At 35.8% G+C, this 25,060-nt stretch overlaps 1 protein-coding gene across 9 annotated transcripts in view; it reads right to left on the bottom strand.

The window, feature by feature from the left end:
* SOX6 (SRY-box transcription factor 6) overlaps positions 1-25,060 on the bottom strand; it is a 383,001-nt gene that overhangs the window by 147,263 nt on the left and 210,678 nt on the right. For all 9 annotated transcript variants that reach the window (XM_064452625.1, XM_064452623.1, XM_064452624.1 and 6 more), the window contains 2 exons: positions 3,895-4,067; positions 250-318 (listed from right to left, as the gene is read on the bottom strand). In XM_064452625.1, coding sequence (XP_064308695.1) covers positions 250-318; positions 3,895-4,067 — 242 coding nt within the window. The remainder of the gene's footprint in view (positions 1-249; positions 319-3,894; positions 4,068-25,060) is intronic.

Below are 25,060 nucleotides of genomic sequence, written 5' to 3'. Positions count from 1 at the left end.
TTGCAGATTTCAGAATTAAATTATAAGATTTAAGAAATAGGTCATAACTTTCAGAAGAAAACTCTGCTTACTAAAGAAAAGCTCTTTCCACCAAAAAGATGTTTGACAATAATTTTCAAAGACACAAAAATCCTCCATAAAGAGCATCTTTACTGAAACTTGTTAGTAAAGCGTGTCTGCTTTTAGATCTTTCCCTCTCCATAAATAGAATTTAAGTGTAATCAGAAGAGAGCAATAAAACACACTGACCTGAATTTGCTGCTGCAGTAGATTGATTTTGTGCTGCTGTTGCAGAAGTTGCTGCTGTTGTCTTGCAATCTATTAGAAATAAAATTTCCATTAAATTAAAACAGTAATATTGAAACTTCAATATTATGAGTGGAAAACATCTTATTAGTTATTCTTTATTATATTTTTATTTAGCATAATTTTTTTTAAATTAAGGATATTTTTAGAGTTATCTCTATACGTGATATAAACATTTAAAATTTAAATGCAACATCAAAATCCAGTTAGCCAGTAAGAAATATGTTTTTTAAGCACTTAGGCCTCAACTCTGAAAAGCATAGAAACAGGGGTTTAGCTGTGTGGATGTGAATAATCTCATCACTATTCAACAAAGCATTTAAGCCTGTGATGATCTTTGACTGTGATGCATTACTGTTAGCTACAATGGGAATGAAACACATGCTTAAAATTAAGTGCTTTGCTGAATGGGGATGGGATTACTCAGGTGCTTAAGGTTAAACACACATTTTCCTGCTTTGCTGAACTGGAGCCTTAGCTAGTATTTATAGATGTTTCACTATTCAGCACAAGCTCTTAGGGCAAGCTTCTCTAACTTCGTTCACAATGAGCAGCACATTACTTCTCTTGTAAATCTTGAAGTCTTCCTTAGAACTACTCAAGGAAGTAGGGTCTTATTCTGTGTAAAAGCAGTACCTGATGTTCAGTAACTCATCCTCAGCACAACCCAGTGGAATATATAGATATTCCTACCCTCATTTGGTAGATTTAGTAAGGGATCTGGAGAGTAAAGGTTCAGTATATCCCTTCTCTAACATAGATGAAGAGAAGCAAGTGTTCAGGGCAGGGAGCGCTAAGAGACTAACAAGAGAGAATCTGTCCCAGGCACACCCACCCACCACCACCCCTGCCCTGTTCCCACAAAGCATCCAAAACCAGCATAGGGTCATGCCCTCAGACTGCAGAGCAGCTCCCTGCAATGGGTAACATGGACTGCAGCTATGGAGGAGAGGCTGCAGGGAGCTGGAGGAATAACTGGACTGCTTTTGAAGGGCAACTGTGCAGCAGACAGAAACAAGGACAAGATTTGTGTTTCCTGGAAACCCTAGCATCAGCGCTTCTGCTACCTTTATTTCCTAAGTATAATTTCCCCTCCTATAAATATTTATCTACAGCAAAGGAACCATATAAAAGAGCAAGGAGTTGGTGACAAAGGTAGCTTGGTCACGCAAATCCACTGTTTTGGTTTTGGCAAAAAAACCTCCTTGTCTTCTTCCCCTACCATCTTCCAAGCATGCTATAAACAGCAAAAGCTAAGTAAAATGTTTTTACGATAAAAAAAACTACATAAATGTAGCAAGGCTGATTTAGAAATAAACAATTACATAGTTTTAGTGCAAACTGTTCAGATTAACTCCTAAGGAATCTACAGTTACATATTAACAGCTTGTAATTGTGCACACACAGAGATCAAGTCTGTCATTTCTTTAATCTCTTACTTTGTCAGCTGGAAATATGTAATTTTTTTCACTGCTACAGTTAAAATTCACTTTAGTATGGGAGACCAATACAAAATTCATACATATTTTAAGTCTTGCATATGGCCTCTAAGAGGCAAATGGAGGTTTATGCGATTCTGGGGCTGGATCAAGGCAAATTGCCGCACACAAAAGGAATCAAGCAACTATCAGAGCCCACTACACTGATATTTGTAACAGGGATCAAACTCCCTTTATAAGCCAGGCATTCAAATATTGCTGGATAAAATTCCCAGTAAAGTAAATAAAAAGATGGTGAATGAAGACTGAAGAAGCAGGCCCTGGCCGGCCAGTAGAAAAGGTAGTTCAAGCAGAGGTAGCTGCCCATGTGCCCATATAACCTAGGGGTAGCTCCTAGGACCTCAGGTCATCTATTGTCAGATCAGTGGTCAGCAGGAGTGTCTATGCTTGGAAAAGCAACTCTAATGGTAACTGTGCTACAGAGAATATCTAAGAACCTGTATGAGTGCTTATTACTACTTTTAATGAGTAACACACCAATGATGCTATTCCATCTTAGAAGAGTAGTGCTTGTCATTAAAGATGTCCCCACTGCTAAAATCTTAGTGAAGAAAACAGAAAGTTTATCATTATATTCAGCTTCAGAAAGGAATTATCTGTAATTTCACATTGAAATCAGACACCACATGGAGCTGCATCATGGGTCATTCTTTCTGACTGCCATATCTTTTTTCACAGATACACAGTATCCTATGTCTAGAATTGTTCAGAGCTGCTGGTGACCTGGCTGCTACTTAACATGGTAAGCTACAGCCAAGGCAGGCGACGATGAGATCTTTGTTCACATGTGCACAGGCACTGATCTGCCAGAGTTCAGACTGTTAGTGACCAGCTTTTTGTACCTGTATCTACAATGTAGTACGATCTGAATAGGCTTTTCCTGATGAAAACCAGAAATATTCCATGAAGCATCTTATGTCAATGGTTCCTCTTAGACACAACAGTACTGTGACAGAAAATGTATCCAATACCCCACAATGCAACTATCTTAGCATAGTCTTGATGTATAGGCTTGACACAGTAAAGTAGGGTAACACAAGCACCATGTGGCTTAAATTCTGAATTTTATTTGCCTATCGGTTGAGCTACATGCTTGCTTCATTGAGCATGACAACCTAGTTTTAAGTGTCATTTAATTTTCATTTTGAAATATAATTACAAAGTGTTCACTGTAAGATATCACTCGTCTGCAAATGTGTCAAGATTAATTTGTGCTAGCTTATTCACAAGTGTCAATAGTTAATTACTGTGTCATCTCTGGATGGCTAAATGACATTCTAACTTCTGATTTTTTACAGTGTTCCTTTATGTTATTTTCCATTAGGGGATGAGTCCATATTCCTACATGTGGGCAAATACTCAAGCACATAAAATACCAGACGTCACAACTCATTAAAATCAACAGAGCATATATTGCTGTATATATCCTATAAAATACATTTAACTGAAAAGATAATTCTAGTAATAATGTCAGATTCCTAAAAACCACACATTAATTTGGATCTGTCTGATCTAATGTCTAGGAGACTAGCATATGGGATCACTGTTTTTACACTTTTGTACAATGAGAAAAGGACAGCTCTTTGGACAACTGCATCTCAAAACAAAACCCCCAAGAAAAAAACCCACCAAAACAACGAAACACACACCAAAAAACCCCACAACACAAACAAACAAATCAAGCCTTACTTGTAGAAGATATTTGAAGGTTTGAGGATGCTTAAGGTTTTTTTTAAGGTTAAATTATTTTTAAGGTTAAATTATTTTCTTGTCAAAAAAAGAAAGAGTTAAATAAGGGTTACAGTTTGGCTTATTTGTAACTCCCAAAATCGCGTCTCAGTGCAAGAAACAAGAACTGTGAAATCTATCAAATGCCATTTTTTCTAGGAAATAAATTATTTGAATGTCCACACCCAGTTTTTTTCTCTGGGTCCTGTAATACTTCCTCTTTCTGAAAAAAAGATGTAATTGCTGAAGATATTTAAGCTCTTTTGTCAAGAAAAGATGAAAGGAAACACTAAGCAGAACAGTGTTTACGATAACCATTCTGCACGAAAGATTTTCGCAGGTTTCTTTCTTGGAGCCTCACCTGTTCTTGCTGTTGGCGAGCAAGGTCCATTTGCTGCCGTTGTTTTTCAATTTGTGAGGCTGCCAGCTTTTTCTGTTCATCATGGGCAGCCAGGAGCTGCTCCCGTAAGCTGATCAGCTGGGTGATCATAGTAGAGAGCTGTCGCTCTTTTTCTGCCAGGCTTTCTGGTGTACCTAAAGGTGCAGGAAAGATGTACTGTAAATACGAGATAGACAATAGTTACCAAGCGATATTCACAAAAAAAAAAAAAAAAAAAAAGGCTGAATCACCAACTTGTTTATTTCAAGTGGCAGCTTGAATATATATTTTACTAACAAATCCCAAAAGAATCTAGCACATAGCTTTGCTGTGCTCTAAGCACTGGAGGATATAACAAAAATTGGAGCAGAAAAGATATAGAGTATTTCTTCTTTTCTGACAGCAGTATTTAACAATGCACTGCATACAAATCCCTAAATCTTTTCCATCTAAATCTGCCCAGTGTGATAAATACATTCACAGTTTATTAGACATAATTTTCCTTCACTTTATATATTTTGTTGGGTTTTTTTCCCAAGTATGTAAAAATGCTAAAAAAAAAATTAAAAGATGCTGTTCAGTGGAAGAAGCAGTTTTATAGTTTATTGATCATTTCTCTAAAATACCCATATATCTGGTAGGTCATTTGGGCAAATGAAAGCTTTGGTTTGGAATGCATATTAAAAATGAGCTCTCTTTGTCCCTAAGAGAAATAGCTAACCTGAGAAAATGGCTTAAAAATTTTCATTTAACTTTCAAAGTTTACTCTACAGAGAGCACTTAATTAATATGAAACTACGGTACATTTATTCTTTGCACTAATGATGCTTAATGGTCTGTTTATGGGTAAATTGCATGGGTCTCCTAAGTAGAGAGTACAGGGTCCTTTTGCAAATCAATCCAAAAATATCCCATCTTAAGTATGAACATATTACTCTGTCACAAACAGCAGTGTCAGCTCCTATATTTGAGCCATACACTGCATTTACTTGTGTGAGAATCTCAGACCCACCGCTCTATAAGAGGTCACATAATTACAGAATGGTAGCAGTTCAGGAATATTGGAAGAGCATCTGAAAGAGATTTACAGTTGGAAGTGGGATAAATCAAGCAATTTTGTGTTGTACAAGAGAACTGAGAGTTAGAGAAGAAGCGAACCAAATGAAGAACTAGTCAGGTCTGTAATCTGCCACAATGGTATGAGAATAGGCACAAAAGAGAAGGTATTCGCATCTTTCCTTTCCTCCATTCACAACAGAGGACTGTGATACAGAAGTCACAGGACTTTTGAAGAGGAAGAAAATGTGTGAGGAACAGGACCTGGGAGGGAATGGAGAAACTGTCACCAAAATTATGACTCCACCTTCTTCCCAGGAGTAAGATGGATATCTTCTAGGGAAGAGAAGAAAGAGGTTGACAGGTTTCATAAAGAGAGGGAAGACAAAACAGACTCCTGCCAAGCAGATCACAAACCCAAGATGCTCTACTACTTAAAGTGTGCTGTGATGGGACCAACATTATTCTTAAACAGATTTTCATTTGCAAAAGCAGCATACAAGAAAACCTTTGTCTATATTTGCTTTCTGTGGAAAAAGAAACTGCATGGCTTAAGTCATTCACTTTAAACAACCCAAACTCCCAGAAACAAAGGGTACCTGTTTTCTTTACATTGCTTAATTTCATTTAACAACATAAAGTACCGAAAATATTCAATATTTAACTACTATTAACTCTCTTAGTTTTAAAAGAGTCTGCAACAAACTAATGTTCCATTACCCTTTAATGCCAAATCTTAATTCATTATACATGTGACACAGGTCTCCAGACATGGAAAAAATAGTAACTTCTGCGGTAGCAGAAATTTTAGAAATGGTTAGTAATTTTCTTAGTCACAAGAAGTATGATGGATGCATGAAGTTAAACCTGAAGGACACTCTACTATTTAGACTAACTTATTGCAAAACCTTAGTGTGATACACATGATGGAAGCAATAAAAGAGTTCTGTGCAAAATGCTGCTTCAAAGCAACCAAAAAAAAAAAAGGGGGGGGGGGGGGGGGGCGGGTTTTGAAACTAAGCTTAAGCAGGTATGTGGCCAGGAACATATCTGCACTGAAGGTACTGCCTTGCCAGAATCTATTTGTGTGTACTGAGCTCCACACTGTTGACATCAGTTCACTTATCTGCAACTTCAGTATAGACTTACCTTAACCCTCTTAAAATCTATTATTCAGTCTTGAAGATTTTGCACCATGTATCAAAGGTTATTTACGTGCTTCTGAATATGTTATTTTATACTGAAATTAATTTTCACAGGTAAAAGACTGTTCTGCCAAAGAAAAATTCCCTTGCCCATCATGACTAGAAGAGATCAACCACTCCACCTATTTTAAAAAACCAATGGGAAGCAACCCACTGCCTCAGATAATACTTATTGCCATCCACTGCCACCTGGGAAACTACAGCTTGAGACTTACACATCTGTCAAGCAGCTTTGGCATTGTAATGCAGGCCCCTGATCTTACAGTCATAAAGTATTTTACACACCCAAAGCAGATATTAATCTCCTACTCCATTTCCATATTATTCTGATACTTTCGACTTGCTTCATAATATGAGTAGAAAGCTACCACAAAGCGTGCCTGCCAAGGCTACCAATTTTGATTGTTTTGTTATGATTAGTTAGAATTATTTTATATAGTTGCAGTGAATTTATAAGGTTGTGGTTTTTTCCTTTTTTTTTTTTTATTTTAGACAATAGCAGGCAGAACTAACTGTTCTTATTCAGGAATTCATAGTAACTGTTTTTCTTTCCTTCCCCTTCCCACTGCCACCCCCCCCCACACCCCCCCAAGAAACACATCTGAAATAAATGACCCCATTTAAAGTACTCTACTCTTTAATTTTTCTGTGCTATGTAATCCAATAACAGAATAGAAGTGATGACCAGAAAATGTACACTGTGCTCCTGGAAAATAATGAGACCTCCATGAAGCTGCAAGACACCTAACTGAACACTGCTCAAGACAAGAAAAAGCATAAGATGCAGAATGTTGTTGTATGAACAGGGGGGTGGGTATAATTTAATTTTAGAGTGGAAAATCCCAACCATTATTTTACAGTTTAAATACCAATAAAAAGCAACTCGCTCAGAATGCAGACCAGATTGAGCTGATCTGGCTGGGCCAAGAGAGGTCATCAGTAGCTGTATGCCATCATCATCTGTTTTGCATCCACTTACTGCAGAAAGCAATGAGATTCCTAAACTCATTACCAGTAAATAAACTTCTTCTGCTGACTAAAAATATCTATAAATAAAATAAAAATATAGCTATCTGTAAAATGTATTTGCCATAAAAACAGATAAAACAAAAAGCTTAGTAAGAAATATACCATAAATATGCCAGCTTCCATAAAATATTATATATCACAGCGCTCTCTCTGTTCTAATCCTATTCTCTTACTCCAAAGACAGCCGTGCATTTTTTTTTTTTCCAATGGGGTCTTCCTTATCCCCAAAACACATCTGTCTTGAGTTTCTCTCAGATTTGTCAGGTGGATCAGTGCTCCCCAGGGCCTGCTCCATCTGAAGTATTTTAATTTGACTAAACACCTGATTTATTTTATCTCTCCGATGAGAAAGGCAGTTTGTCTTAATAGAGCCTGTCAGCCTACAGTCCCATTCACAGCAATTTACAGGCAGCCAGGGATGCTGGAAAAGAAGAGTGCTGTGATTCTGTATTTTATCCTCCTCCAGAAAGCACCTAAAAGCAGCTATTCACTGCTACTGCATGTGGCATTTTAGAACTGAATTAGCTTTTTATTCAAGTAACTACACTTGTTGTGAATAGCTTATCTGTAAAATTGCTACATTCACTACTGATTTTATTAACCTTTGGCTCTATCGCAAAATGGTCCTCAGTTAGGAAAGACCTTTAAAATTGACACATTTTTCTTAGGAGCCTTTATTTCAGTGACTTCAGATATACTGAATTTGATCCATTGACTCCCTTTACCAGCAGTATTTAAAATTTTGAGTGTTGGTGGGAAACCTATAGTGTTTAAGGGCTTCTTTTTAAAATGGAAATACAACAGTTAGTCTTATCAAAAGTTCAGAAAAAATAGTTATTATTTGTGACAGTACTTTGATTATATATTCTTGCCTTTGTGGTTATAATCATAAGCTAAAGATAACTTGGTTGTAGCAATATTTTAGTTTTTCCATGTGTGCTTATTGTTTTATCCTGTATTGTATGGATTTGAGCACAAATTGAGATAAAATGATCCAATTGAACAGAACTAAGGCATCAAAGAGAACTTTTGAGAAATTCTGGTCATAGGTCAATCTAACTGGGAGTAAGAAAATAAAAGGTAGCTATAAATCTGCCGAAAAAGAGACAAGAATTCAACTGTTGTCTAAAATTACATTTAGAAAAAATTCCGCTTGTGCCAAAAACTACCTTTTAAAACTGATGACAATACTACATGACTTCTGGTACACAGAGCAACAGAAAGATCATTGTATATCTTACAATAAAATGCATTTAATAAAAATCATGAACATCATCTTGCATTTTTAGCTAACTAGATTTCTTTAGCATTGCAAAAAAAAAGCTTAAAAATCTAGTATCCTGTAGGCATAGATACACAATATATCTATAGTTCCTATATCAACCTCTGGTTTATCACATTAAAACACTTGTTACCTCTTACTACATATTCAGTCTATATACAGATATAGCTGCATGTCAAGAAACACAGAAAGCTTTTCAATGTTAAATTTGGAAATGTCCTTGTGGCAATTTGTCATGAGATAGAGGCAGAAGAATAACTGCTGGTAAGGAAAAAAAATAAGCAGGAATAACAAAAAATAGACTTCTAGATTTACATAGTATAATTTAAAATAATCTCTTCAACACTCAGCAAAAGAAAACAAGATAAAACCACGTATCCTATCAAGTGAATAAAAGACAAAATACTGGAGTCATAAATAAGCCAAAAATTTATAGGCGTGATCCAAAGCTTGCCAAAGTAGGATTCTTAGCTGTGACACTAAATTACTGTGGATTCTTGAATGTGCTTGCCTTAGTTTCCCAACATGTACACAAAGTAAAACACTACCAATCAGAGGTTTTTATGCCTGGTTAGTTAATGCTTCTGAAGTGCTTTGAGATCTTTGCATGGAATCTCTACACAGCTGCAAAGTATTATTGGTTCCCTTGAATTCTGTGATTAGTGTAAGCATGACAAATATCATCCTTGTTTATGCACTGCATCTAAACTAACTTTTGCCCCATATACTTACAGGAAATACAAATTAATAAATCACAAATGATTACTCTGTTGTGTTTTTAGAATAAACACATAGTGTGACTTTTATGAAATCAAGAGACAGTAATGCAAGAAAGAAGTGTGAACTTTGCCAGAAACTAAGAAGGGCTTTAAATCACATAACTGCAGTTCCAAAGTATCATCAACCAAAGCAATTCAACCAACAATCAAAATGATTTTGAATCAAGTTAAGCCATTTCAGCATTTAAAAAAAAATAGCTTTTATGAATCAATTCCCCTGTTAGTTCTTTTTTTTTTAATGGACATTGTTTGAAAAGAAAGGAAAAACACAATGCTAGACATAAAAGAAAGTGTATTTGATCTTAGCTGCCCAGAGATAACCTGGTTAAACCATTCTGTCTAACACGGCAGTCTGCAGCACACATCAGATAGGCTGTGATGTCTCTACTTCACAGGCTCTGTCCAGCATTTAGCATTTACCCTTTTTTGATTGGGTCACCTTTTAAATGCCACAAAATAGGGCAGCAAAAGTCAACAAAAATAAACAGGGAAAACAGAAGAAAGTAACAATCTAATGGAAGGGCTTCGGAGATAAAAGTCACTTTGTGAGGGCTGCCTGACTAAGGAGCCCCCTTCCCATTGCAATAGCATCTAATTTGAGTTCTAACTCCAACAGCAGTTTAAAAAGCTTTCCACTCTAAAGAGCCCCAAGTGCATCATAAAGATAAAGCATTTCAGTTGAAAACAGCCACAAAGACCTCTATTATCTTATCGGTCTTTGGTTACAACAGCTGAACTAATATGACTAAGTTCTGAATGATTTTTTCCCCCCTTCTTTTTATAACACTAACATACTGGAATTTCTTTATTTCATGATCAGTTAGCAATTGTCGATGTTCCCATATCCTACTGTCCAGTTCTTAGTCAATAAAAAGTTTTATAAATGCTTCCATTGTGCTTTGTAGCATCCCAGTGCAGAAGGCAGCACAGCAAACATGTCCAGCATGCAAACCACACCAAATAGCTTCTCTTTTGAAGGTGTGAGATCCTCCCTCTCCCTTATGTCTCAAAATGATTCTGTGTTTTAAGTTCTGATGAAGGAAAAATTAATACCCTATGCCATAAACAGTAATGGGAATTAATATTAGGAAATACTGAAAACATTCTGTAGAGCAAAATCTGCTTGTCAGATTTAGAAAAACGAAAAATAGCTTAAGTTAGCTATGGTTATGAGAACAATGAAAATGCTTTACTGACAATCTGCAGGATTCATCCTAGTTTCACACATACCAAACCTGAGATGCTTAAGCCATTTCTTAAGTGGGAGCAATCTGAAACTAATATCATTCACAAAACAGGAGAGTTTTAGTACAATTCTAAACTTAGCATAGGCCAGACTGTTTTTCCTAGACAGCGATAAAACTGCAGGTAGCAGAGTGAAAAAGAAACTACGTCAGCGAAGTCATGATGACCCTTCGTTTTCCCATGTCAGTATGCCCACAAACAGGTGAGGGAGCAGGCAGGGACCCACAACTACAGGGGTAGGCTGCACCTCCATCACCACAGCCACCTCTCTGGCTCTGTGCAAACTGCGATGCTGGCACATCTCACAGCAAACATCAGGGTCCTGCACCCACCGCCATTTAGTTTGGATCATACCAAGGTCTGCATCTAATCCACACACACATCTTGCCTAACTGGGGAGACAGTACACATGCAGAAGAGCAATCCACATCCAGCGCTCTCCCTGGCCGTTGAGCTGGGATAGAGACAGGAGTCCCTCAGCCTAAGTGCCCTCACAGGCCCTGACTTTATCATTGCACAACTGAGTGTTCAGGTCCAGCTGTACCCTATTCAATCATTTAAAGTGTCGCACTCTGTTGTTTTCTTAAACAGAGTTTCTTAACTCTACCCTACCCAAAACCAGAACACCTTCTCAGAAGAATTTGACAGATTTATCCCTTCTTCAGGCTTCACAAATCACAGAACAGTTTATTCTGCAAAAAGAACAAATAAATCTCAGGAATATATGCAGTAATCTAGCTGAATATTTCCCCTCAAGATTTGCCATCACCTGATGGCAACTGAGGCAGGCTTACCTGCCTTATCATTTCCCATCAAGTGCTTGTACCTTAGCTTTGCTCCTGCAAATAACCCACGTCTTCTGAGACAATGTTTCTTTCTTGGCCTTTGACATATTTTGATCTCATGTGTTTGCTGGACTTTTTGTTCTTGCATTGTTTCTTAGCAATTCCCAAGTGGTTCCTGAGGAATGTCTTATATTCAGAGGATTTCTTCCTTGACTGTTTTTCACAACAGCTCTAATCAAAGTAAACCAATATATTCAAACGAAACACACTGCAGTGACCAGATCAACATAAACTTTTTACAAGTTACTACCAAACAGTGCCAAAACTATCAAAGCAACCTACTAGTCAAAGGACTGAATTGAGTAGTGCCTGGCCAGCTCATGGAGCAGCACAATGATACGTTGTCCTAAAATGTAATCCACGTCAGGAATGTAGGAAAGAATGTGATGCTAGCCAGAGCTTCAACCTCCCCCTCCTCTGAAGCAGCACCCAGCAAAAAGCAGAATTCCAACAAATCTCTTTGACTTCTTATTTTCTTTCACATGCGTGAAAAGAAGAACTCTATCTGACACAAGCCTTGGAAGACTTCAGCTACATTTAGCTATTTTGTTACTATCTCATACATACAATTCTACTTCAGTACTGTTTGCTATTTAAAAAAAAAAAAAAGAACCCTAAACCAACTTTAGCCAATTGCTTAGAATTACTCTCAAATTCTAGAAGAACTTGTCACTTACATTCTAAATAATACTAGAAGTACACATTAAGTGTTAATTCAAGTACATATTAAGTGTTAATTCGTGCATGTGCATGTGGAAGGAAGACGACGACAATTTTTTTGAATAAATTATTCCTAGGGTTTTTCAACAGCAAGTAGAGATTTAGTTATGAATGCTTTAGTGCTTTCAGTTAGTTTAGAAATGCTTCATATATACTCTATACGAGCTGTTTGGACTCTGTGTGGAAAAAATGATACTATTGAATATAGTCTTATACATTGCAACTAAAAACTCACAGCCAACCTGTTCTTGCTGAATTAGAATATAATGATATAGCAGAGGCCATGGGCTGTGAGTAATCTGTACAGTGGTACAAACACTAAAATATGATGTAAAGAGAAAGGAAAAATGAGTAGTTGTATTTTGTTAACTGAGAATACTGTAGCCCAAGGCATAACCCAGTAAAATAAAATTAACATAGTGGTGTTATATAGACAGCAAATTTTGTATTATTAATATTATTATTGATTCTAATTACTCTAATTCTCTATTCCAGTGCTTTTAAAGTAAAAAAAAAATTACAAACAAGAGGAGGAAAGATGGTCCATCCATTTAAGGTACTCACTCAGGACTTAAGAGAGCTGAAAAAATATCCTGACCTTCAGTTTTAGTTCTTCCCATTTAAATACAGATTACAGTATTTCCCTAGATCAGGGAGGGGAAGGGGAGAACGATGTTGTTCTGAGGATAGGAACAGTAAAGATTCCAAACTGTGTTTGTGGGCCATATAACAGAAGGAAATACTATATTAAAAAATTAAAAAATCCAAAGGATAAAGGAGGTATTGGAAAGGAAAAGAACTGATTTTAAAAAATACAACAACAACAAAAAAAAAACCCGTCACATAATTATATAACAGTTTGTCTTCTGTAGAAAACCAGTGACATGACAGCAACTGTGTTAATAAGGATAGCAGAAATACTTAAACATCACAGTAGGAATAAACTTTCAGGATTGGAACCTTCTCTGTGCAAACATCCCCACACAGATCACGTTTGCCAGTTTTTTTGTGGAAGTTAATGTCTTAATTTAAAATGGCACAAGGCTGGTTCACCTTTCTCTATCAAAGAACACACATTAAGGACAAAAAACAATAACAGGCCAATGTTATGTTTTCCTCAAGGAGATTAGAAAGTCATAAAAAAGGTTGGAACATTAAATCCTATAACTTTTCTCATTTGCAAGGTCTGTACAACTATCTCCAACCCAATAGCCCTATAATGCTCTAACATAACAAAACGGGAGAAGTCTCACAGGAAAATGGAGACAGACAAAGTTTTCTTTCCGAAGACAGAACATGAGTACTAAGTATCAGAAAAATCGAGTCCCTTAATAACGATGATGTTCTCAGTGCTTGTAGCTTCTTTGTTACACTGGAATTAACAACTCATCAAGCCTAATTGTCTCTTCCCATTATTTACGCATACATGTAGAACCAGAAAGTTCAGTAGAAATGTCCTTTATTTATAACAGTATGAGAACCAATCCCCATGTTCCCATTAATAGGAAGTGAAGCCAGTTGTTCACCTTCCCTATTATTTTACCCCTGAACCTGACTCAAAACACAGAGATTCTTTCAGCAGCTTTGGCGGAATTTTGTAATTGTCAGAGGACCAATAGCAGACATGTCAAATAGAAGTGCAAAATATCTCATCACTGAACATTGTAGAATAACGTTGTTTTAAATGACATTCTACCTCTCAGTTTCTGAAAACTCATGATATTAGGTGTGTAGAAATGTTAATGAAGAAGCCTATACATATATATATTCTACAGCACCACCCTAGATTTAGGTCTGAGACTGCTTTGTCCCAACAGCATCATTTGACATACAACACTGTACATAGTATTAGAAATTTTAAATGCACTTTCTTATTAAATTCTTACCTCTCTCCATTAGCAGCTTATAGCTTGATGTGAAACTGAGAATGCGGTACTTACATAGAGAAATACTGCCCCACTTTTCACACCAGCTTCAGAGGGATTCCAACACAACAGCATTTTGTCCTAAACGTTATTTCACTTTCTGGATAATTCTTTCAATTTCTTTTTTTCTCTTCTGACTCATAAAATTTACTGAACAGAGTTCTGCTGCACTAGTAGTGTCACTATATCTTAATTTACTTAATTAATGTTTTAGATGTTTGAAATCAATGGAAAACTCCTACCCTTCATTTCCAGAAAACAAGAAAAATATTTTAGCTCTAGGTGAACATTTGCACCCGTGCCTTAATATGGAGGAACAGATGGTATGACATGTGAATGCCAAGCCATCTCTAATATTCATACAAAACATTGCAGTAAAAGGTGTAAAAAAGATACTTTTTTGTAACTTCCTCTTTTAGATGTGAAATGCTATTTTGTTTTGCTTGTACAAAATCACAGGTAGTATTTTTGGTATTACAATGTTGAGAGTCACAATTGATGACAGTCTGGAATCAGTAGGATCTTATCAACCAACAGGAAAAGATTAGGAGTCTGCTGGAGGAAAAAATGTAAATGGAGAATTCAGGACTGATTTTGAAATTGCTCCATTTAATTGATTGTTCTTTCATAACAGCATACAGCTGGATAAAAGTCATTTTCTTTACATATTCAATTTTAACTTTAACAAGTGATTTCTGGGTGCCATGATACTCTTCAAAATTAATCTTATTTTCTTATTATGTAAACATGATACAATTCCAAGTGATACATACAATTTTTCATTCTTTTTAAACTAGTATTTCTTCCTGTTGCGGTGCAAGTGCAAAAAAGCACTTGTTTGCAAGGAAGAGCTCTCCAATTAAAACTCGTATCTTCAATCACAGGGATGAACGGAATATCTGTTCTATATAATCTTTTTCTGGAAAGAGAATTGTATATGTACATGCATAAAAATGACTGGAAGGAAGATGAGTTTAGAGGAAGTTAGTTTAATATCTCATTTGATGAGTATAGTTCGTACGAATTAGATGAGTTAATTTCTCTATATAACAGGACTTACAGTTACTTGTGATTTTGTTAGCTGATATTTGTCTTTCATAAAAAAGTTCATGATGTAGAAGAAGCTTTTGCTTGTTTGTTAGGTCTCCTCACATTGTCTAAACTATGGATTAATAATGAAAGATGAAAAAGAATCATATGTTTTATGTTTTCCATTTTAAACAGCAAGCTGCAGAAAAGGAGGTTTTAAAATTTTTTCTGCTTTTTGTCACAGTATTTGCAGAAAAACATGATTCTTCTCTTTAAATAGCAAGGAATACTTTGCACTGTAATGTCTATAAACACATACATGGGCTGATGGCAAGAAAAGGTGACAGCTGAAGGCCATACAGCTTCTATGTGTACTCCTGCAGTTGGACACAGCCAAATCAGGTGAAAAAACATGTCATGACTCTATCTTCCTGTGGGGCCAATCTAGTTTTAAGGAGGATGGTGTTGTGCCTTATATTGAACCTGAGCATCTGTGTGCTAGGAAGGTCTATGAGAACAAGGACAGGAACTAATACTTTTCTCTGTGGGTGAAAGAAGGGAAGAGATCCTTTCCATAGGTGCCATTGCAGCTTTTTTATAAAAAAGGACTAATTGATTTACATATTAGGGTTCAATTATTGGAGTACATTTGCCTTAAAGCTAACACGGAGGATCCCACTCCAAAACGCTCTAGGAGTCTTGCCTCTCTTCCTATATTCAAAATTGTAACCCAAATGCATTTCTTCTACTGCATCCAGAATGCACAATATACACAGGAGAGGAGATGTGCCCATGTGAAATGTACTCTGACTTATGATGTCTTGCAGTTACGTTTTATATCTTGTTAAATAAGTTACTTCCATGAGTTTTTAGTTAGTAGTTATTAGCTACACCACTCAGAAATGTCTAAATATAAATATGAGGAGTATTAGTACTGCAAGATTTATATACTTTAAATATAAATTTTAATTTTGATCTTAATTACATGTTCATCTTTCATGTCTTACAAATACAAACAAGTATATCAATGAAAAACTTATATTTGCCTCTGAAGATTTTTATTGCCTCTGGTGATAAGTAATGAAGAAGCAAAGTTTATTGCAAAACAAGGACATTAGCATAGCCTGTCTATCATGGAAGCTGTAAAGAAGAAACTTCCTACTTCATCTGAGAAGAGACAATTTAGTCAAAATCCTTTGATATGTATGGAAAAGCAACAACATTTTATACATTTAGAATGTGCCCACAGAAGTCAGTTGAAGGATTTACACTTATTTCAGTGGGCTTTGAAACAGGTCCATTCATACATTCATTAATAATGGCATTAGGTGGTCAAAATTGGCAGCTTCAGGCTTCTAAATCTGAATATTATTTTAAATTTCTTTCATAATCAAACAGTTATAAATTGAAAGTGCTACTTATCTGCTACACACAACCTAGTAATCTGTAAAACCAATTTAACAGAGCATATTAATGCTACAAATATGAATTATCTTATGTCTTCTGAAATAACCACAACCTCACTGTATGGGTATGAGAAACAAAAATCAAACAAGTAAACTATGACTGTTGTTCCCTCAAAGTTTATTTAATAGATAAATAAATAAATGGAACACATTCCAGAACAAATTAGAATTCTATGACAAGCTTGTTGTGCTCTATGAAATATGCTACAAAATTATCAGTCAAGTTTTCTAACTGCAGAAAAACCTCCTAAATCATATTAACCAGAGCGCAGAGAGGTGGCCTATGTTTGCAGACTGAAGTTCCACACATACCCTAAGAGTGTTCTGGTATAATTATAATCTAACCACAAGCATGAGTATATTTAGCCAGATGTTTCTTAGAAGCAACTAAAAGTACAGTTGGAAATTTTCTTAACTCAATTTATTTGTATACCTAGTTGATCACAAACCAAAACATTTAACACAGCCCTTTGCTACAGAATCACTGGTAATGAAATTCTTCACAGTCCCAAACCAGAGAGTGGTATCATATTATTTAGTTGTGTTTATACAGGTATTCTACCACTCAGACAGAATTGCATAGAATGAAAACATAAACACTGCCTATTCAAAAGACTTAATGTAATTTAACATTCAAAGGTCTGAACTGAGGCACAACTTTAAGCACAGTCTAAAGATAACTCAGAATAAGTCTTGAAGCACTGGGAGTGTGTAGGAAACACACCAAGAGGTTCTGAATTCCATTATAACAGCATTCCAATTCAATATATTATAAATAGATGTGGGATATATTTAAGAAAACAGGATCCCCTAATTGTTCCTCTCTCCTTAAGACAATAAAACACTGTCCAAGTTGCATTTTCATTACTTTATTTCTACAGTGACTGCAATTTCATCATTATTTTTCCTTTTTAACAAGACACTAAAACTAAAACCACAAACAAAGGAGCAGGAGCAGGGAAAACAGATTTTTACTGAGACTTCTGTCAACTGGTTTTCAAAGTTAATCATCTTCCTTTTAAGTGTCCTATTAAAAAAATGAGCTGTGTCTGGAACAACAAACTCATTGCAACTCGATGCAATGTTTCTGACATGTTTCTCAGAAGTTACACCAGTGTAACTGTGATGCTGAGATACTGCCCACAAAGAAGGCAGCTAACTGTAACTGCAAAATAATTTTGCACTTAAGCAATGTATTTTATGGCCATTTCCTCTCTGTGGGTTTGAAATATAAATTAAAATTAAAATCTGACTGCATCTGTAAAGACCTGGGGTATTTTTCCAAGGGGGTTCTTAGATTTAGGTGTATCTGGGCCAGGTTTTTAAAGGGCTTTAAGACTTTACTATTGCAGATAGATCTATTGTCATGTTTTTAAAAATATGTTAAGTATCTAACACATTTTGACTCAGACAGCATCTTACCCTATTTTTAAAAATTATATAGATGAGTCTAAATCACAGAAGTATTCAGTTTATTTTGATCTGAAGTGGTTCTTCACACAGTGGGCACTAGAGCCATGTAATATCTTTCTAACAGATGCTGTGGGCTCAAAGTTTTCTATAAGCTCAAGGGGAGACTGGACAAGTTTTTGGAAGGAGGGAAGAGAGATCTAGATGACTGATACAAAACAAACCAACTCAGGGTCAGGAAATCCCTGGAACTGAAAATAGTCAGAGGCTGGTATAATGCTAGTGTGAAAGTATATGCTTTCCCTGTTCTTCCTTGTTCCTGGTGTCCGTTTATGATTACTGCTGGAGTCAAATGGATGTTTTTCTGTTTTATCCTCTTTATACCAAAGATTCCCTTTCCATTTCTTCCTCTGAGTTCTTGGGTAGCAACTTTAGCCCTTCAGACACAGAATTTGATGAGTTTTTATTAAGATTTGTTTTCCCTGTATGGGAGTTCATACCTACAGGTCAATTGTCTTTCCTTAACGTAAAAGTAGTTCCATTTACTTTTCTGATATGCAACACCAGCTAGTGCACATAAGAATGTAGATCTGTGTGAAGGTGTGTATACACAGGCTTAGGGCTGACAAGTTTCAGTCAAAACCTTAAGTTCCTCACTTTGAGATTCACATAGGTAATAACCTTAGCACAAAAAAAGGTTTTCAGCTGCACCCTTACAGCTAAATTTTAACATATAACCATGAATACATTATGTTATCATCATAATTTCAGGTTATCAAAATAAATACAGTCATAAATGGAAATATTGTCGAAGAACTGCTGAAGGACATGGGGTATTTAGATATCACTTCCTAGAACTCAGTAGCACTTTGGTAACTTCAAAATAGCAAGGACTGCATTCATTTACATATTTTCAAATCCTTCCTTGGAGCTCTTCCATTATTGGCTTGATAATGATGCATTTAGGCAGCCTCAGCAGCTTGCAGTAAAGCTAAGCTTGCAGTAAGCTTTCAGTTATATCATGGACTCAACATATAAAGACAAAAGTCCATATATGAGACCAGCTGGCATCAGAATGAATACTAATCTGACATGTGAAGATAATAAAGAAAATGCATTTATAAGGCAACACTCACACACACTTATTCACATTTATTTCCCTATGCAAAAAACAAAAAGGATTTTTACTAACTCAAGTACTCAATATTGCTTTAGGTATTAATTCAATGTATATACTATAAGAGGAGCAACTTTCTCAGTTGCTTAAGCAACTGCATAGCTCTATGCCTGCTGTGGCATTGCTAACACTGATGAAAAAAGAGCACTACTCTAAAAGCCTGAATAGGTATGCATGGCAAAAGCATTACCTAGTTCACCAACTAACCTTCTAACTCTCAATGTCATTTAACCATTTCCTATCTTCTAGCTGTCAGTCAAGAACATTAAACAAAGATCATATATCTTGAGTTCATGAACAACAGCAAATAAACTCTTTCAAAACTCCAATGAAAAATGGCATGTTAGTTTTGTTTAAAAAATAAAAAATACATACTTCTCAGAGGTTGTTAAGGACCATCACAGAAACTGAGACTATGAATGTTAACATTTCAGATAGCAGCCACAGTCTCAGCCCTGGCATTGGTGATGCCAGCTGGTCTGTAGGATCTGAATTTGATCAGTCAAGAGCAGTGTTCCCCTTTTACAGATCATGCTACAAGAGTTGGAGTGGGTCTATTTCCCCTTTGTGAAAACTATTTCATGAAAACAAGTTAAACAACATTCATTTTCATTACATAAATCTTCAGTTTTCCCTCACTTCCAAACTTAAACTTTATATTAATTTCTACGTGTTTAATGCATTCAAACATTTTACACCAGCATAGCTGTCATAATGTAAATTTCTTATAGCAGATTCAGCTGATGTGCAATTAACACCTATATTTTGTCACAGGTGATTTGCTGATTATCACCATAGTTGTAACTATAATTCAGAAAAATGTTTTTCTTGGTGTTTGATAGCACAATACATATGGAAGGGAACAAAAAGAGGCAAAGTGAGAGAAGAGAACTACTTATCTGTGAAGTTAACTAAACTTCAGCTATGTGTGGAGACTGACAATGGTTTTTGCAGGTCAGCAGACAGAGAATTCTCACTGTGGCCTGCTCACAGCCAGTTCTTAGCACCAAGTGTTCATATTTGTCTGATGGCGGGATATGTTATCTGAGAGTATGCAGAGAGACCCAAAGTGCCTTTGTCAATCACTGTTATCTTGAAAAGTGGCAGACGGTAATCTGATAGGCTAAAGTATTGCATTTTGGAAAAAACTTAAATTTCAGAAGTGGGCACCCTCATCTCTGGCTGAACTCTGAGACACCCAAAATCACCCTGTAAGACCCTTGGAAGGTGGAGAAAACAACAACAAAATAGAGAAGAGGGTTAATTGATTTACAAATACATCCTGAAGTAGGAACCCTCTATGCACTACAGCCTCTAAAAGAAAATCCAGTCATCCTATGGCTATTGCAGAATCCCAACAATACAAAGGCAAATGGATCCTGGCACCAGAGTAAAGCGGCGAAGGTTACAAGTTAAAAGGAACTCTATGATTCTTAATGAATCTGAAAAAAAAAAACCAAACCGCAGAGCAGTTATGCCCGTTTTATTTTCTTTATCTTTCTTAGTAAACCTCTGTTTGTGTTCCTTTGATGTTACCAATCAAAACTTGAAGCCTCTGTAAGCTCTCCCCGGTTTAGAAAAACTGAAGTGGGACAAACCTACATAAAATGTCTGTATACACTAAACTGACTTTTTAAGTTGTGTAAGTAAAAATCCTGCAACTTGAGTACACCATCTGCATTTTAACAGTAGATTTTGTTTTATTATCTGTAATAAGACTGTATGCCAGCTTCCAGAGGGAACTACAATTCTCTAGTAAACAGTTACACCAATGATCAAATCCTATAACTACATTTCAAAGTATGGTGAACCTTGTCTATAAATACTTTTCTGATCTTAGAGTTTAGAGGTGTAATCTTATTTTAATAGAACACATTAGGGGCATAGATCAATCGACAGTATTTTCAAGTCAAAACAAATGCAAAAGATGTATCTTCACATATTGTAGTATGTTTAAAAATGTAGGAAATGTCAACCACTTACATACTTTCATATTATCCCTAATTAATACAAATTGCATTTAATTTCACATTTAGTAAAACATATTGCTGCCCAAAATAAGGACTATAATTTTTATCAGCAATTATTATTGCTGGTGTATCAACACAATTATTTAAATTCAATGTATATAGAGGCAGAATCCATGCAAGCATTTACAGTTTTTGTTCCCTCTGTGCTTCTTCCCTAATTTTTGTGGCTTGGAACTCCTCCAGATACAGTCTCTGACTTTGTGGTTTTGTATTTGAGATCCCATCTCCCAATTCATAGGATTCCTTGATTGACAAACAGATTCAGATATGAAAACAAAGTTACCTGTATATAATCTGTGTCTGACAGCTGCACTTCTAAGTTTTCCATTCGTCGTGAACCTACTGTTTCAGATTTTACCCATTTCTTGGGTCTGTGAGTCACTGTGTTTACTGAGCTATTCAATAACTGGTGACATATGTGATCTCCACACTGCGAGCTGCACTTCAGATGCAGAGGATTTTCCTTTTTTTCCCCTCCCCTTTCATAAAGTAAATTATTTAAAAAACAACACAGGGTTTTGTATTTCTAAACTGATGTGCCTCCTAATTGAATGCAGAACACTTTCAAACTATTTTCCATTAGAGGCTCACTTTTTTCTGATTTTAATGCACAGTATAATACCTTCATTGGTAGATTAAAAATGTTTGATTAGAAGTAAAACCTATTATTATATGCTTTTTTAGCAGTTTTGTCTTGTATAATGTAGGATGAATTATGTAAAACATACCAAACAGGAGACTCTACAAGCTGCTACTTTCATGCTGCAAACAATCACAGTTTCACTGATAGACTGGGACTTAGCATCTTAAAATTCCTGTGGAAATCAAGTGCATTTTAAGTATTGGGTTTGATTATTTAATCAGACAACTTGCATTTTGCCCTGGCTAATTTGGAAGGCTGATAATATTTTACTCATAAAATAATTGTGCACCTGTTGTGATGGGAACATATTCAAACAAATCTTAATAGACATGAGGATTCATTCCCAACATGAGTGTGTTAGCCTCTCATTATTGCTATCTACGGGGCAACAAATTTTAAACAGCTATTGAGCAGGTCTCAGTTTAATTTTGTACCAGTCTTAAAGAACATTTATGACAATTTAACTGACATTAAACTTTGTTAATTCATATTGACACAGACCAAGGTAAATATTAGGATATGTGGGTCAAACTAACTGTAATTCAAAGAAAAGAGGGTAAGATATATATAAATATATATATGTATATATATATAAAATAACAGGATTTCAAGTGTGATAGCTAATGACAATGAGCCATTTCTGTTCCACCTGCCTGGGTATACATCTGTTAAGTTTATCAACACAGAGGGTGTTCATCAACCTACGATGAACTCACAGAATCGGGGCAGGCTATGCCCTTAATAGATTTCTATTTCTGTTTTCTCCGTTCGGACAAATTTCCTATGGAAACTGTTTCAATATAGCTCTCCCAATTTGCCTTACAATTCATACATTCATGTTAATTGATGAGACTTCAGCTTTTTTGAAAATTTTCTCTATCGGCAAATCATGCCAGAACAAAAAAAAAGTCTAGGGAGTGGAAAAGAGAGAAATTGGTTACTTTAATCCAGAACAAATACTTGCAGGAGACACAGAAGGGAGACAGTGAATTGAGACCCATTCACTCGCCAAGTAAGAGGGCGGTATCGTGAATGACCTGATTGGAGCAAGGGGTTCCTGATTAGCCTGAAATCACTTCAGTGTTGGCAGGGGAAGGTGAAAACATAGGAAAATGAGCCCAGTTTGGCTAGATCTGCCCTTTGGCAGAAAACTGTCAGATGTCATTGGTCAGATCTGAAGTGAGGTGACACAGTTAGACAAATCAAGACCTCTTGAAAAAAATACTGATTGTTAACCTCTTCCAAAGGGTCAACTTGTTTAGAGAGGAAAAGGACAACCCTTCTTGTATTTCTTCTTCCATTCCTCATTGAGCTTAGGCTTTTGAGGCACTGGCTGTCAGGTTGTACATTATGTTCTTGATATTCTCAGTTGCACGTGAGTTTCCCAAATACACTCATACTTCATTTTTTCTGAGTACTAATGTTATGTCCCTTAAGTTTTACAGATGACATATCTGAGTCATCTCTGGGTCCACAGTTTGTAAAGTGCCCAGTAAGGTATTTTTACACATCAATTAAGACAAAACACACACAAAAAAAAAAAATCTGATATCTTTGATACCATCAGCATGCTCTCATTACCACGCAACATCCACATACTTAAGACAGACTCCCTATTCAGAAAGGGAGTTTAAAATGATTGTCACAAAGGTTCTCATTAATCTCTGCCAAAGTTTGATGTTGCTCAGAATAGGGATATTTTGTGCGAAAGGTTTCTTTCTAAATTAACTGCAGAGAAGGTTGATGAGAGTGACCGAAGTGCAGAATAGCTTTTGTATAAGAAACAAATAGATATATTTTTACTTTTCAACTTGGAGAAGAGACAAATTAATGTAGTGTAACAGAGAAGGTGAACAGGGGAAGACCATTCCCTGTCTATTATAATACAAGATCTAGGGGACACCTACGAGGTACTAGGTTCAAATATACAGCATATTGCTAACTGCTGAGCTGATCCCCACAGATCTTCCAGCTATTAAAGGGTTCAAAAATGATTGAACATGTTCATAGATGATAATTCTACCAAGGGCCATTAAACCTGAATGTACCACCTCTGAATCATGAACCCATTAATCATATTTCATGGGAAACTGGAAGAGTATATTGAGGAAATATTATTGTATGTTTGCCCTTTCCTTACACCCTTCCCCGTGTTGCTCAGTATCCATAGAGACAGAACACTACAGTATAGTATGGTTTTTATATCTGACAAATCAAAGATTTCCTTAATATGAAACTCCTGTAACAAAAGACTGATAAAGTACACCTACAGGTTTCCACAGAATCCAAATCAACCAGAAAATGTCAGTCCTTTCAGTACTGTGTCTATATGCATCTTTCTAGACAAATGCTTACATTCATTAATTTGTTAGAATTTGACATTATATATCTACAGCAACAAAAAGCCAAAAGCACTGAAACATGATGAAACACTACAAATGGAGCTTCCACTCTTGTTTTAGCAGTGCAAACTCCTACATATGCATTTGCTTTTTCATATGAAGTTGTATATTTGTCTTCAGTAGGAGTTTTATTTTGCCAAAGGTAAGTAACTCCACTAGTGACTAAAAAGGGACTTGAGTCAAAATGAAATTTGCCACTGACATCCATTGTTAGAAGAGAAGGCCTTAAGTTCTAAGTAGTGATAGGCTTCTTCAACATAGAAGCCTTTCAACTACAGTTAAAGACCCTGTATTTATTAAATAAAACAATTACTGATATAATGAAAATTAAAAATAAATAAATACAAAAACAACCTACCAACAGAAGAAAATGGCAAATTTTCAAAGCAAAAGTGAAGAACACCTACATGTAATTTTTAGTCTATATTAAACTATTTTCTGCTAAAAAACTAAATGGCTTTTGAAAATAAGAACATTTTAACACCATTTCAGTACAATGCCTTTTCTTGTCACTATTTGTACAAATGAAGAATGAATCAAATTCCACAAGGTAGTCTTTTCTAATGTGCCCAATAAATGTATTGATGTTTCAAGTTCCTTATTATTAGCATCATTCTTATTATTATTCTTTTTTCTCAAGAAGAGTTGATTCTATTTCTTAGTACACTATTTGGGACACAGTTTCACAGAACACAGCATATAAGTGAGCTGTCCCATCGATTTCAGTAAGGTACAGAATTCATATATTTAGCCCTGAATTGTTAAGCTTAGAAACATACACTAGTAAGGTAAAAAATATATAGATGTATGTGATTGCAGTAAGTAACAAATTAATTGTGTGCCTGGAAATATACTGCATGTATCTTGATTGATATTATTTATAAAATGTATTCAACAATATGGAG

This window comes from Phalacrocorax carbo, chromosome 5 (genome assembly GCF_963921805.1).
Source record: "Phalacrocorax carbo chromosome 5, bPhaCar2.1, whole genome shotgun sequence".
NCBI lineage: Eukaryota > Metazoa > Chordata > Aves > Suliformes > Phalacrocoracidae > Phalacrocorax > Phalacrocorax carbo.
The sequence above is the reverse complement of the archived record's forward strand: the minus strand, read 5'-3'. Positions and strand labels throughout refer to the sequence as shown.